Here is a 13741-nt window from a genome sequence, read left to right on the forward strand (position 1 = left end):
GACTGGCAGAACGGGTGTCGTATGTGGAGGATGAGGGCTTAATTATTGGCACTCCTCATTTAGTACTAGTGCAACCACCTCCGGTAAGGATAACAGCGTGGAGTCTTTTCCTGTAATGTTTGACAAGGTTAAGGATTTGAATTCCTGGTTTAATTTTGGTAGATGCTATTTACAAAAATCTTTAAGGGTGCCATTAATTGTGAAATCTTCATTTGGAGGGCATAGATTTTTTATTAAATCAATTAATTATTTTGGTGCGTTCCATTGAAACATTAATAAAGTACAGTATTTCTCATCTGTTGGTATTTTGAGTATATCTCTATAATTATAATGTTTATATTTTTTTAAGTATTGTTTGTGCATTACCAGTCAGGGGTGCCAGTAATTGTGGAGCACACTGTAACTAGGCCCTCAAAGAAAGGCCTTATGCTATAAGTATTGTCATAAATAACACAATTAGAATGCTAGTTCTAGGAAGAACCCTCAAAAGACAAAATGGTTCTCAGTAGAACCCTTCATAGATGGTTCTACGAATAACCTTGAGATGATAAAATGTTTTTTGGTAGAACCTGTCATGACGTTGGCCTGGGGGTAGGTTTATGACAGTCATATATACCTCTTCCCCCCTTTTTCCTCTCTTTACCCTACTGATGTTACATTTGAAAAACCCTTGGTTAATATAGAGATTCTGGGAACATCAGTAGGTGGGGGAAAATTAACTACATTCTGGTAATCCGACCAATGGAACATATGGGGTGGTACTTAATGAATATGATGACAGTTCGGTTGTCTTCTGAGACATTCTCATCAATGATATGATGACATAAACTCTACAGTGGAAAGTATACACATCAGAGTTATCGGATTCACATGGAATTATTGTTCAATTTAAATGTTTGACTATGAAATTATTCGTGATGGGATGAAATGTGATTTTAGCTTCTAAAATGTGAGATTTGGGTTTTCATAAGATATGGCTCTGTTCAATCAGTGGCCCGCCCCTGTGAAGGGACATGGGCTAGAAAACCTTTCAAACACGCCCTCCTCTCCCCTGCTATATAAGCCCTTGACGACAATATAACCTCCTGTTCCGAGGACGTGAGGACGACGGTCCGATGTCAGAATGGTGCAGATAATAACTACAGACCGAAGTCAACATCAGCGTGAGCTTTGGTTGCGAATGGTATGAACTTTGAACCCTTATTCACTACAGAAGTGATACATCCTAGCCATTGAGTTAGCAACAGCCGCTGCAAACGAGGATTAGGAAGGAACAGACAGAGTGTTTCCCTCTACCACACAACAACGTTACTACAACGTATTCAATTTACCAGCAGAGACATTCTTCAAAGGACAAAGGACTTGGTTGGGCAACACTGCCTTCCATCTACCATTATTGCATTTTCCTTTTCCAAATGGGCGGTAATTTAGAATGCATAAGATACTGTATTTACGATGGCACAGCTTCCCCCTTTGTTCCTCAGTCTTCCCGCTGTTTCACTCAAACCCAGCCCCTTTTCTTTTGTGTAACCAGCTGTCATATCTGTTCTGCCCGCTAGGGACGTTTTCCTTTATGACATAATTTGTCATCAAGTTATGATTTAAATATGTGTATGTGTAATTCTGTGTGATTAGTTAGGTATTTAGTAAATAAATAATTAAACCCAATTTTGCATTGCTGATTCAACTTGTTAGCCAGGGTTCGTGCAGATAACTAAGAATTTACAACTTTCAGATGAGACTGAATTAAGATGATGATTAATATTGACTGCTATTGATGTCAAATATTACTAGGTCTTTAAGAGTTTATTCGGAAGATAACAGCTCTGTAAATATTATTTTGTGGTGCACGAATCTCTAGTTAATTACATTTACCTGATTAGCTCAATCAAGTAATATTAATTACGGAGAAATTATTTTATAGAATAGCATGTCATATCACTCAATCCGGCATAGCCAAACACACGACAAACCCTTCATAGATGGTTCCAGGCAGGACCATCATTGGGGTTCAGGGTTCCTGGAAGAACCTTACATAAGTATTTTTCTACAGCTGGCCATACTTTCCACCTGGCTACCCCTACCCCGGTCAACAGCCCTGCACCCCTCACAGCAACTTGCCCAAGCCACCCCCATTTCTCTTTCACCCAATTCCAAATCGCTGATGTTCTGAAAGAGCTGCACCACTAATCTGGACCACTAGAAATCAGCCGGGCTAGACAATCTAGACCCTCTCTTTCCAAAATTGTTGCAACCCCATTACTAGCCCGTTCAACCTCTCTTTCGTATCGTCTGAGATCCCCAAAGATTGGAAAGCTGCTGCGGTCATCCCCCTCTTCAAAGGGGGAGACACTCTAGACCCAAACTGCTACAGACCTAAATCTATCCTACCCTGCCTTTCTTCGAAAGCCAAGTTAACAAACACATCACAGACCATTTCGAATCGCACCGTACCTTCTCCACTATGGAATCTGGTTTCCGAGCTGGTCATGGGTGCACCTCAGCCACGCTCAAGGTCCTAAACGATATCATAACCACCATCGATAAGAGACAATACTGTGCAGCTGTATTCATCGACCTGGCCAAGGCTTTCGACTCTGTGAATCACCACATTCTTATCGCCAGACTCAACAGCCTTGGTTTTGCAAAAGACTGCCTCACCTGGTTCACCAACTACTTCTCAGACAGAGTTCAGTGTGTCAAATCGGAGGGCCTCTGGCAGTCTCTATAGGTCCGGACCTCTGGCAGTCTCTATAGGGGTGTCACAGGGTTCAATCCTCGGGCTGACTCTTTTCTCTGTATACATCAATGATGTTGCTCTTGCTGTTGTTGATTCTCTAATCACCTCTACGCAGACGACACCATTCTGTATACTTCTGGCCCTTCTTTGGACACTGTGTTAACTAACCTCCAGATGAGCTTCAATGCCATACAACTCTCCTTCCGTGGCCTCCAACTGCTCTTAAATGCAGTACAACTAAATGCATGCTCTTCAACCGATGCCCACACCTTCCCGCCCATCCAGCATCACTACTCTGGACGGTTCTGACTTAGAATATGTGGACAACTACAAATGCCTAGGAGTCTGGTTAGACTGTAAACTTTCCTTCCAGACTCACATTAAGCATCTCCAATCCAAAATTAAATCTAGAATCGGCTTCCTATTTCGCAACAAAGCATCCTTCACTGCCAAACATACCCTCGTAAAACTGACTATCCTATCATTTACAAAATTGCCTCCAACACTCTACTCAGCAAATTGGATGCAGTCTATCACAGTGCCATCCATTTTGTCACCAAAGCCCCATATACTACCCACCACTGCGACCTGTATGCTCCCGTTGGCTGGCCCTCGCTTCATATTCGTCGCCAAACCAACTGGCTCCATGTCATCTATAAGTCTATGCTAGGTAAAGTCACACCTTATCTCAGCTCACTGGTCACCATAGCAGCAGTCACCCGTAGCACGCGCTCCAGCAGGTATATCTCACTGGTCACCCCCAAAGTCAATTCCTCCATTGCCCGCCTTTCCTTCCAGTTCTCTGCTGCCAATGACTGGAACGAACTGCAAAAATCACTGAAGCTGGAGACTCATATCTCCCACACTAACTTTAAGCACCAGCTGTCAGAGCAGCTCACAGATCACTGCACCTGTTCATAGCCCATCTGTATACAGCCCATCCAACTACTTCATCCCCCATACTGTTATTTATTTAATTTATTTTTCTCCTTTGGACCCCAGTATCTCTACTTGCACACTAATCTTCTGCACATCTATCACTCCAGTGTTTAATTGGTATATTGTAATTATTTCACCACGGTGGTCTATTTATTGCCTTACCTCCCTTATCTTACCTAATTTTCACACACTGTTCTATTGTATTATTTGTATTATTGACTGCATGTTTGTTTATTCCATGTGTAACTCTGTGTTGTTCAACTCAACTTGCTCTCAACTAGCCTACCTGGTTAAATAAATGTGAAATAAAAAATAAACATAGAGGGTTATATATAGAACCCTCTGTAAAGGGTTCTACTCAGTACTAAAAAGGGTTCCTCTATGGGGACAAACCAAAGAACCCTGTATGGTTCAACTTAGCACCTTTTTCTAAGAGTGTACTGTTGTATGGCGTGGAAAACACGAAGGCAGGGTAAAGATATGTTTATTTTAGCTGAGTAAAGTTTTAAACTCACTCTCAGAAAACTGTCCAAGGATCCGTTCTCCATGTATTCAGTTACTATCATCACAGGTTTACCTGAAGAGAGAAGAGAAACCACCAGGTTAGACCATTTTTCATATATGGCAAAACACATTTACGCACATGCACGCATACACACACACACACACACACACACACACACACACACACACACACACACACACACACACACACACACACACACACACACACACACACACACACACATCCTCTAGCCGGATGAAAGGGCCCATGTAGGGCTGAATGTACAGGTCCTCTGGGTCACCTGTCAGAGAAACATCTTTATTGCAGCAGCAGAAACAGTTACTATAAATCTGGATTGTTATCATCTGGCCCTGATTCACTAGACCAGAAGAGAGGAGAGGAAACCAGAAGAGACGCGAGGAGAGGAGAGCAGAGGAGAGGAGACCAGAGGAGAGGAGACCAGAGGAGAGGAGAGGAGACCAGAAGAGAGGAGAGGAGAGGAGACCAGAGGAGAGGAGAGGAGACCAGAGGAGAGGAGACCAGAGGAGAGGAGACCAGAGGAGAGGAGAGGAGACCAGAGGAGAGGAGACCAGAGGAGAGGAGAGGAGACCAGAGGAGAGGAGAGGAAACCAGAAGAGAGGAGACCAGAGGAGAGGAGAGGAAACCAGAAGAGAGGAGACCAGAGGAGAGGAGAGGAAACCAGAAGAGAGGAGACCAGAGGAGAGGAGAGGAAACCAGAAGAGGAGACCAGAGGAGAGGAGAGGAAACCAGAAGAGAGGAGACCAGAGGAGAGGAGAGGAAACCAGAAGAGAGGAAACCAGAGGAAAGGAGAGGAAACCAGAAGAGAGGACAGCAGAGGAGAGGAGACCAGAGGAGAGGAGAGGAAACCAGAAGAGAGGACAGCAGAGGAGAGGAGACCAGAGGAGAGGAGAGGAAACCAGAAGAGAGGACAGCAGAGGAGAGGAGACCAGAGGAGAGGACAGCAGAGGAGAGGAGACCAGAGGAGAGGAGAGGAACCCAGAAGAGAGGAAACCAGAAGAGAGGCGAGGAGAGGAGAGCAGAGGAGAGGAGACCAGAGGAGAGGAGACCAGATGAGAGGAGACCAGAGGAGAGGAGACCAGAGGAGAGGACAGCAGAGGAGAGCAGAGCAGAGGAGAGGAGAGGAAAACAGAAGAGAGGCGAGGAGAGGAGAGCAGAGGAGAGGAGACCAGAGGAGAGGAGAGCAGAGGAGAGGAGACCAGAGGGAAGGAGACCAGAGGAGAGGAGAGCAGAGGAGACCAGAGTAGACCGGAGGAGAGGAGAGCAGAGGAGAGGAGACCAGTAGAGAGTTGAGGAGACCATAGGAGAGCTAGAGAAGAAGAGGAAACCAGAGGAGACCAGAGAAGAGGAGAGGAGACTAGAGGATACCAGAGGAGAGGAGAGGAGACCAGAGAAGAAGAGGAGACCAGAGGAGACTAGAGGAGAGGAGAGGAGACCAGAGAAGAAGATGAGACCAGAGGAGAGGAGAGGAGACCAGAGAAGAAGAGGAGACCAGAGGAGAGGAGAGGAGACCAGAGAAGAAGAGGAGACCAGAGGAGACTAGAGGAGAGGAGAGGAGACCAGAGAAGAAGAGGAGACCAGAGGAGAGGAGAGGACACCAGAGAAGAAGAGGAGACCAGAGGAGAGGAGACCAGAGAAGAAGAGGAGACCAGAGGAGACTAGAGGAGACCAGAGGAGACTAGAGGAGACCAGAGGAGACCAGAGAAGAAGAGGAGACCAGAGGAGACCAGAGAAGAGGAGAGGAGACTAGAGGAGACCAGCGGAGAGGAGACCAGAGAAGAAGAGGAGACCAGAGGAGAGGAGAGGAGACCAGAGAAGAAGAGGAGACCAGAGGAGAGGAGAGGAGACCAGAGAAGAAGAGGAGACCAGAGGAGACTAGAGGAGACCAGAGGAGACTAGAGGAGACCAGAGGAGACTAGAGGAGACCAGAGGAGACTAGAGGAGACCAGAGGAGAGCAGAGAAGAAGAGGAGACCAGAGGAGACTAGAGGAGACCAGAGGAGACTAGAGGAGACCAGAGGAGACTAAAGGAGACCAGAGGAGACTGGAGGAGACCAGAGGAGACTATAGGAGACCAGAGGAGAGCAGAGAAGAAGAGGAGACCAGAGGAGACCAGAGAAGAGGAGAGGAGACTAGAGGAGACCAGAGAAGAGGAGAGGAGACTAGAGGAGACCAGAGGAGATCAGAGAAGAGGAGAGGAGACCAGAGAAGAGGAGAGGAGACTAGAGGAGACCAGAGGAGACCAGAGAAGAAGAGGAGACCAGAGGAGACCAGAGGAGAGAAGAGGAGACCAGAGAAGAGGAGAGGAGACTAGAGGAGACCAGAGGAGACCAGAGAAGAAGAGGAGACCAGAGGAGACTAGAGGAGACCAGAGGAGACTAGAGGAGACCAGTAGAGAGTTGAGGAGACCATAGGAGAGCAGAGGAGAGGAGACCCGAGGAGAGTAGAGCAGAGGAGAGGTTACCAGAGGAGACCAGAGAAGAGGAGAGGAGACTAGAGGAGACCAGAGGAGAGGAGAGGAGACCAGAGAAGAAGAGGAGACCAGAGGAGACTAGAGGAGGCCAGAGGAGACTAGAGGAGACCAGAGAAGAGGAGAGGAGAGGAAACCAGAGGAGAGCAGAGGAGAGGAGACTAGAGGAAAGCAGAGGAGATGAGACCAGAGGAGAGGAGACCAGAGGAGAGGAGACCAGAGGAGAGGAGAGGAGACCAGAGGAGAGGAGAGCAGGTTTAGAACCGGTAGAAACGAGGGGGGAAATTACTTCAAGTCAGCCGTAGTCAAATGAACAGCAATGCTGTCACGACAGGTTTGTGTCAGATGGTTATGGCTTCCCCCTCTTCATCCTCCCTCCCTCACTCTTTATTTCTCACTTTCTCTCTTTATCTATAACTCTCCCACACCCTCCCCATCTTCCTCTCTCCACCTCCTTCTCTCCCCCCTCTCCGTCATGCATGTTGTAAATGTTTCAAAGTGAAACTCCACATCTGGCAACGCAGAACTCATTTACAGATCTGTCAGAGGAAGGGGATGATGGACCCTGCTGTAAAAAGAAACACATTTATAACCCTCGTTGGAAAAATAAACGTCAATTAATAAAACTGGCTGCCTCACAAACTGCTTGCGTTTAAATGGTGAGCTAAAACAAGACTAGGTTTGGTCAGAGCAGTGGTTCAACCACAACCAGCAGCTTTCATTTTCTGATGGATTGAGTACCGGCACCATTTATAGAAAATAATCTCATGAACTTCAAACCCTGGAACTGTAAAAATAAAGTGAGTGAGGACACCTTTTTCATTCCATCTCATGAACTAGGTCTAGATTTGACAATGTAGTGATAAGGGCTGACTAACTGACAGTCCAACCTGCTACTCATCTAGATAATAACAGCACTTTCCCTTCAAATAAGAAGGTCTGCTGGTCAAAACACAGCCATAGACATAATTAAACACCCACCCTCTAAAAGACAATGATGGATTGGCCCAACACCCCCCTCTATTAGACCCTGATGGATTGGCCCAACACCCCCCTCTATAAGACCCTGATGGATTGGCCCAACACCCCCCCCCCCCCCCTATAAGACCCTGATGGATTGGCCCAACAACCCCCCCCCCCCCCCCCTCTATAACTCTATAAGATCCTGATGGATTGGCCCAACACCCCCCTCTATAAGACCCTGATGGATTGGCCCAACACCCCCCCTCTATAAGACCCTGATGGATTGGCCCAACACCCCCCCTCTATAAGACCCTGATGGATTGGCCCAACACCCCCCTCTATAAGACCCTTTATAGTTTCAGATAAAACAGACTCCCTAAACCTCCTCCCCTTTTTCTCCTCTCCTCTCCTCTCTGCTCCTCTGGTGTGTGTGTGTGTGTGTGTGTGTGTGTGTGTGTGTGTGTGTGTGTGTGTGTGTGTGTGTGTGTGTGTGTGTGTGTGTGTGTGTGTGTGTGTGTGTGTGTGTGTATGTGTGTGCGTGCAGCCCTTAGCGGTGCAGCCAAAAGCAGCAGGGTTAATGAGGTGTGACAGTCTCTGGATTATTAAGAATTAACAGGACTGGGTTAATAAATCACCCTACCCACAGACAGGACTGTGTGTGTGTGTGTGTGTGTGTGTGTGTGTGTGTGTGTGTGTGTGTGTGTGTGTGTGTGTGTGTGTGTGTGTCCGTTCCCACATGCCAACCAAAATCCTAAGAGCCTGCTCTCAATCATAGAGTACCCCTCCAACACACACACACACACACACACACACACACACACACACACACACACACACACACCCATACTACTATGCTCTCCCCTCGTTCTGTCCTAAAAACAGAAACAAACCGCAGTCATTTGCAATTAGTCCTGGTATTATTCACCTTCAGGGCTTTAATAATGAGTGCTGTAAGATTTATGAGACAAATAAAATCCCTATATGATGAAGCCTTGAACAAATAAAAGGCCATTTTGCATTCCTGTCCAGATTCTATTTACAGCCAGATGAATGGGAAACATACTGTGTCTGAGTGGGTTTTCATTGACATAACTGGTCCTGTCATAATGCAGAGAGACAGTCTTCACATGGCACAGTAGCTTTATCTAACTGTCAACTAGAATACACAGGATTTCCTTTTGTTTCCACGGCAACAAACAAAAAAATGCAGCAGCGACCATATCATAATCCTTATGAATATTCAGAACTTAAATAGAACTTCTTCAAGGCAACCAAGCTCATTTATGTATTTTTTAACATATCATTATAGATATCGTATAACTACATTCAACTGTATCATCATTCAGAAATCCATGGCTGGGCTACAACTGGATATGAAACATCATTAAAACAGATCTGTTCTGGCTTGCTGGTCAAGTTGACCTAAACTGGCTAACCTCTGTAAAGTTTTACTGTGAGTTTAACAGGCCTGCCTGTGGAATGATCAGTTCATCTGTTGTAGAGGGAGATATTTTACAAGTTGAACTCTTCAGTATAACGACACAGCCAGAACTGCAGTATAATGGTAATGTGGGTGTATGTGCGTGTGATCACGCGTGTGTAGTGAAGACCGGCTCTGATTGTGGACCAGAGGTCAAAGCAATTATTTCACTGTTTTTCAAAGTCATTTCCTTTAAGAGAACTGAGAATGTGTTGGTGTGTGAGACTAGCTGTGTTAAGGAGCCTCGGGAGGGAGGCTAAGATTTAAACATATAGGACCTGTTTGATCAGGTGACATTGATCTGGTGAGATTCAAGCCATTATGAGTCAATAAAAATGGCTTCTCTTGTAAAGGTGTTGGCCAGCTTCATAGCATTGTTCAGTGTACAACTAATGACACATTCTGTCCAAGGTTCTCTCTGGGCAGAATTCGTGAGGCATAGCCTACTTCATAAATAAATGTCACGCCAAGATTTAGTGAGTGAGACGTTGTTTATCTCTCATTTTGACTGTATAGTAAGATATGGTCTGTACGTACTCCTGGTGACCACTCCCTCCAGCCTGATGATGTTTGGATGGTCAAACTGTCCCATGATGGACGCTTCAGACAGGAAGTCCCGTCTCTGTTTGTCGGTGTATCCTGCCTTCAGAGTCTTGATGGCCACACAGTTCTCCTTCTTACTGGGCAGACGCAGACGACCGCTGCACACCTCCCCAAACTCACCTACAAAAACACAAATATACCCACAGAGCGTTAATAACACACACATTCTCTGACACCAAGGACCTGAGGCATTGACACCATGGACCTGAGAAGCTGACACCAAGGACCTGAGGTGCTGACACCAAGGACCTGAGATGCTGACACCAAGGACCTGAGGTGCTGACACCAAGGACCTGAGGCATTGACACCAAGGACCTGAGAAGCTGACACCAAGGACCTGAGGCATTGACACCAAGGACCTGAGATGCTGACACCAAGGACCTGAGGCATTGACACCAAGGACCTGAGAAGCTGACACCAAGGACCTGAGGCGCTGACACCAAGGACCTGAGGCGCTGACACCAAGGACCTGAGGCGCTGACACCAAGGACCTGAGGTGCTGACACCAAGGACCTGAGGTGCTGACACCAAGGACCTGAGGTGCTGACACCAAGGACCTGAGGTGCTGACACCAAGGACCTGAGGTGCTGACACAAAGAACCTGAGGCGCTGACACCAAGGACCTGAGGTGCTGACACCAAGGACCTGAGGTGCTGACACCAAGGACCTGAGGTGCTGACACCAAGGACCTGAGGTGCTGACACAAAGAACCTGAGGCGCTGGCGCCAAGGACCTGTCTCAGCCTCCAGTATTTATGCTGCAGTAGTTTATGTGTCGGGGGGCTAGGGTCAGTTTGTTATATCTGGAGTACTTCTCCTGTCCTATTTGGTGTCCTGTGTGAATTTAAGTATGCTCTCTCTAATTCTCTCTTTCTTTCTCTCTCTCGGAGGACCTGAGCCCTAGGACCATGCCTCAGGACTACCTGACATGATGACTCCTTGCTGTCCCCAGTCCACCTGGCCGTGCTGCTGCTCCAGTTTCAACTGTTCTGCCTTATTATTATTGGACCATGCTGGTCATTTATAAACATTTGAACATCTTGGCCATGTTCTGTTATAATCTCCACCCGGCACAGCCAGAAGAGGACTGGCCACCCCACATGGCCTGATTCCTCTCTAGGTTTCTTCCTAGGTTTTGGCCTTTCTAGGGAGTTTTTCCTAGCTACCGTGCTTCTACACCTGCATTGCTTGCTGTTTGGGGTTTTAGGCTGGGTTTCTGTACAGCACTTTGAGATATCAGCTGATGTACGAATGGCTATATAAATACATTTGATTTGATTTGATTTGACCTGAGGCACTGGCACCTAGGACCTGAGCAGCTGACACCAAGGCCCTGAGGCACTGACACCGATGACCTGAGGCACTGGCGCCTAGGACCTGAGCAGCTGACACCAAGGCCCTGAGGCACTGACACCAATGACCTGAGGCACTGGCACCTAGGACCTGAGCAGCTGACACCAAGGCCCTGAGGCGCTGGCACCTAGGACCTGAGGCTGGCACCTAGGACCTGAGGAGCTGAAACCAAGTACCTGAGGTTACAAGCTTGTATTGATGACTTTTCATCAGAATAACTGTTATCATTTATTTCAGTTGGATCAGACCAGTCAGAAATTCTTGCCTAATTTCATAAACACACACGGTTGGCCAATATTAGCATGTGCAGTCATATGTCCTTCTTGAAATCCATCTCCCACACTGAGATAACAATGAGTAATTGAACATTGACTACATTGGCCACAGTCTATAAATGCCCCCTCTACTTTCCATATCATATAAAGCATTTTGAGAGGCTATCAGAGCTGACAAATTCTCATTCCAGAATGGTGATGACATACAGTATGATCAAGCTGTAGTATCCCTCTGAGGTACAGAGGCTCTCTGGAGAATAGTTTCCCTAGGCAGGGCTTTGTGGTAAAGAGACCACTTCAAAGTCAGAACAGGAGGTCAAGCATTGCTCTGATACAGCTGGTGACAGAGACTTGGCCAAAGAAGGACCGTGATGTCACAGCTAAGACATGTGGACCCGGTCCATGCCCTTTCTCCTGTATGATCATTTCCCATAGAGGAGTCGGATCTGAGATACAGGGTTGGTACGAAGTCAGAAACACACACACGCAAGTACTGGCCTGAGATTGGGTCTGGAAGGACATTGAATAATTACAGGCTGTCTAAAGAGAGCAGCACACTGCTTGCTGGGCTGTAGTTGGAGCTAGTCTGAGCTGGGCTGTGGTTGTAGCTAGACTGAGCTGGGCTGTGGTTGGAGCTAGGCTGAGCTGGGGTGTGGTTGGAGCTAGGCCGAGCTGGGCTGGGGTTGGAGCTAGACTGAGCTGGGCTGTGGTTGGAGCTAGGCTGAGCTGGGCTGTAGTTGGAGCTAGGCTGAGCTGGGCTGTAGTTGGAGCTAGGCTGAGCTGGGCTGTGGTTGGAGCTAGGCTGAGCTGGACTATAGTTGGAGCTAGGCTGAGCTGGGCTGTAGTTGGAACTAGGCTGAGCTGGACTGAAGTTGGAGCTAGACTGCGCTGGGCTGTGGTTGAAGCTAGGCTGTGGTTGTAGCTAGACTGAGCTGGGCTGTGGTTGGAGCTAGGCTGAGCAAGGCTGTGGTTGGAGCTAGGCTGAGCTGGACTGTGGTTGGAGCTAGGCTGAGCTGGGGTGTGGTTGGAGCTAGGCCGAGCTGGGCTGGGGTTGGAGCTAGACTGAGCTGGGCTGTGGTTGGAGCTAGGCTGAGCTGGGCTGTAGTTGGAGCTAGGCTGAGCTGGGCTGTAGTTGGAGCTAGGCTGAGCTGGGCTGTGGTTGGAGCTAGGCTGAGCTGGACTATAGTTGGAGCTAGGCTGAGCTGGGCTGTAGTTGGAACTAGGCTGAGCTGGACTGAAGTTGGAGCTAGACTGCGCTGGGCTGTGGTTGAAGCTAGGCTGTGGTTGTAGCTAGACTGAGCTGGGCTGTGGTTGGAGCTAGGCTGAGCAAGGCTGTGGTTGGAGCTAGGCTGAGCTGGACTGTGGTTGGAGCTAGGCTGAGCTGGGCTGTAGTTGGAGCTAGACTGAGCTGGGTTGTGGTTGGACCTAGGATGAGCTGGGCTGTAGTTGGAGCTAGGCTGAGCTGGGCTGTTGTTGGAGCTAGGCTGAGCTGGACTGTTGTTGGAGCTAGGCTGAGCTGGGCTGTGGTTGAAGCTAGGCTGTGGTTGTAGCTAGACTGAGCTGGGCTGTGGTTGGAGCTAGGCTGAGCAAGGCTGTGGTTGGAGCTAGGCTGACCTAGGCTGTGGTTGGAGCTAGACTGAGCTGGGCTGTGGTTGGAGCTAGGCTGAGCTGGGCAGTGGTTGGAGCTGGGCTGAGCTGGGCTGTGGTTGTAGCTAGACTGAGCTGGGCTGTGGTTGGAGCTAGGCTGAGCTGGGCAGTGGTTGGAGCTGGGCTGAGCTGGGCTGTGGTTGTAGCTAGGCTGAGCTGGGCTGTGGTTGTCGCTAGACTGAGCTGGGCTGTGGTTGGAGCTAGGCTGAGCTGGGCTGTTTTTGGAGCTAGGCTGTGGTTGTAGCTAGACTGAGCAGGGCTGTGGTTAGAGCTAGGCTGAGCAAGGCTGTGGTTGGAGCTAGGCTGAGCTGGGCTGTTGTTGGAGCTAGGCTGAGCTGGGCTGTGGTTGGAGCTAGACTGAGCTGGGCTGCGGTTAGATCTAGGCTGAGCTGGGCTGTTGTTGGAGCTAGGCTGAGCTGGGCTGTGGTTGGAGCTAGGCTGAGCTGGACTGTGGTTGGCCAGTGGATAGGCTCGGAGATGACCAGCACCAGGATCAGTATTACCCCACCCTCCATCCTCCATCCACTCTTCTGATGAGCAGGGAAGAGCTGTGATTAATGACACAAACTCTCACTCCGCTTTCTTAGTCTTTGATGTGTGCAGGTCATCTGTAAGATGGTGCAGCTGCCTGTGTTGTAGCATGTCTCTATGTGCTCTCACACTGACTGCTATTCCCATGAATCACAATGCATTAACTTCATGTCTACACTCCTGCTGAAGACATCTGGG

At 48.2% G+C, this 13741-nt stretch overlaps 1 protein-coding gene across 2 annotated transcripts in view; it reads right to left on the reverse strand.

Annotated features, from left to right (window-relative positions):
* LOC110520379 (ephrin type-A receptor 3) overlaps positions 1–13741 on the reverse strand; it is a 155777-nt gene that overhangs the window by 24654 nt on the left and 117382 nt on the right. For both annotated transcript variants that reach the window (XM_036974916.1, XM_036974917.1), the window contains exons 11-12: positions 9673–9858; positions 4195–4256 (exon numbers count right to left, since the gene is read on the reverse strand). In XM_036974916.1, the coding sequence (XP_036830811.1) occupies positions 4195–4256; positions 9673–9858 (248 nt within the window). The remainder of the gene's footprint in view (positions 1–4194; positions 4257–9672; positions 9859–13741) is intronic.

Source organism: Oncorhynchus mykiss, chromosome 3, assembly GCF_013265735.2.
Source record: "Oncorhynchus mykiss isolate Arlee chromosome 3, USDA_OmykA_1.1, whole genome shotgun sequence".
Lineage (NCBI taxonomy): Eukaryota > Metazoa > Chordata > Actinopteri > Salmoniformes > Salmonidae > Oncorhynchus > Oncorhynchus mykiss.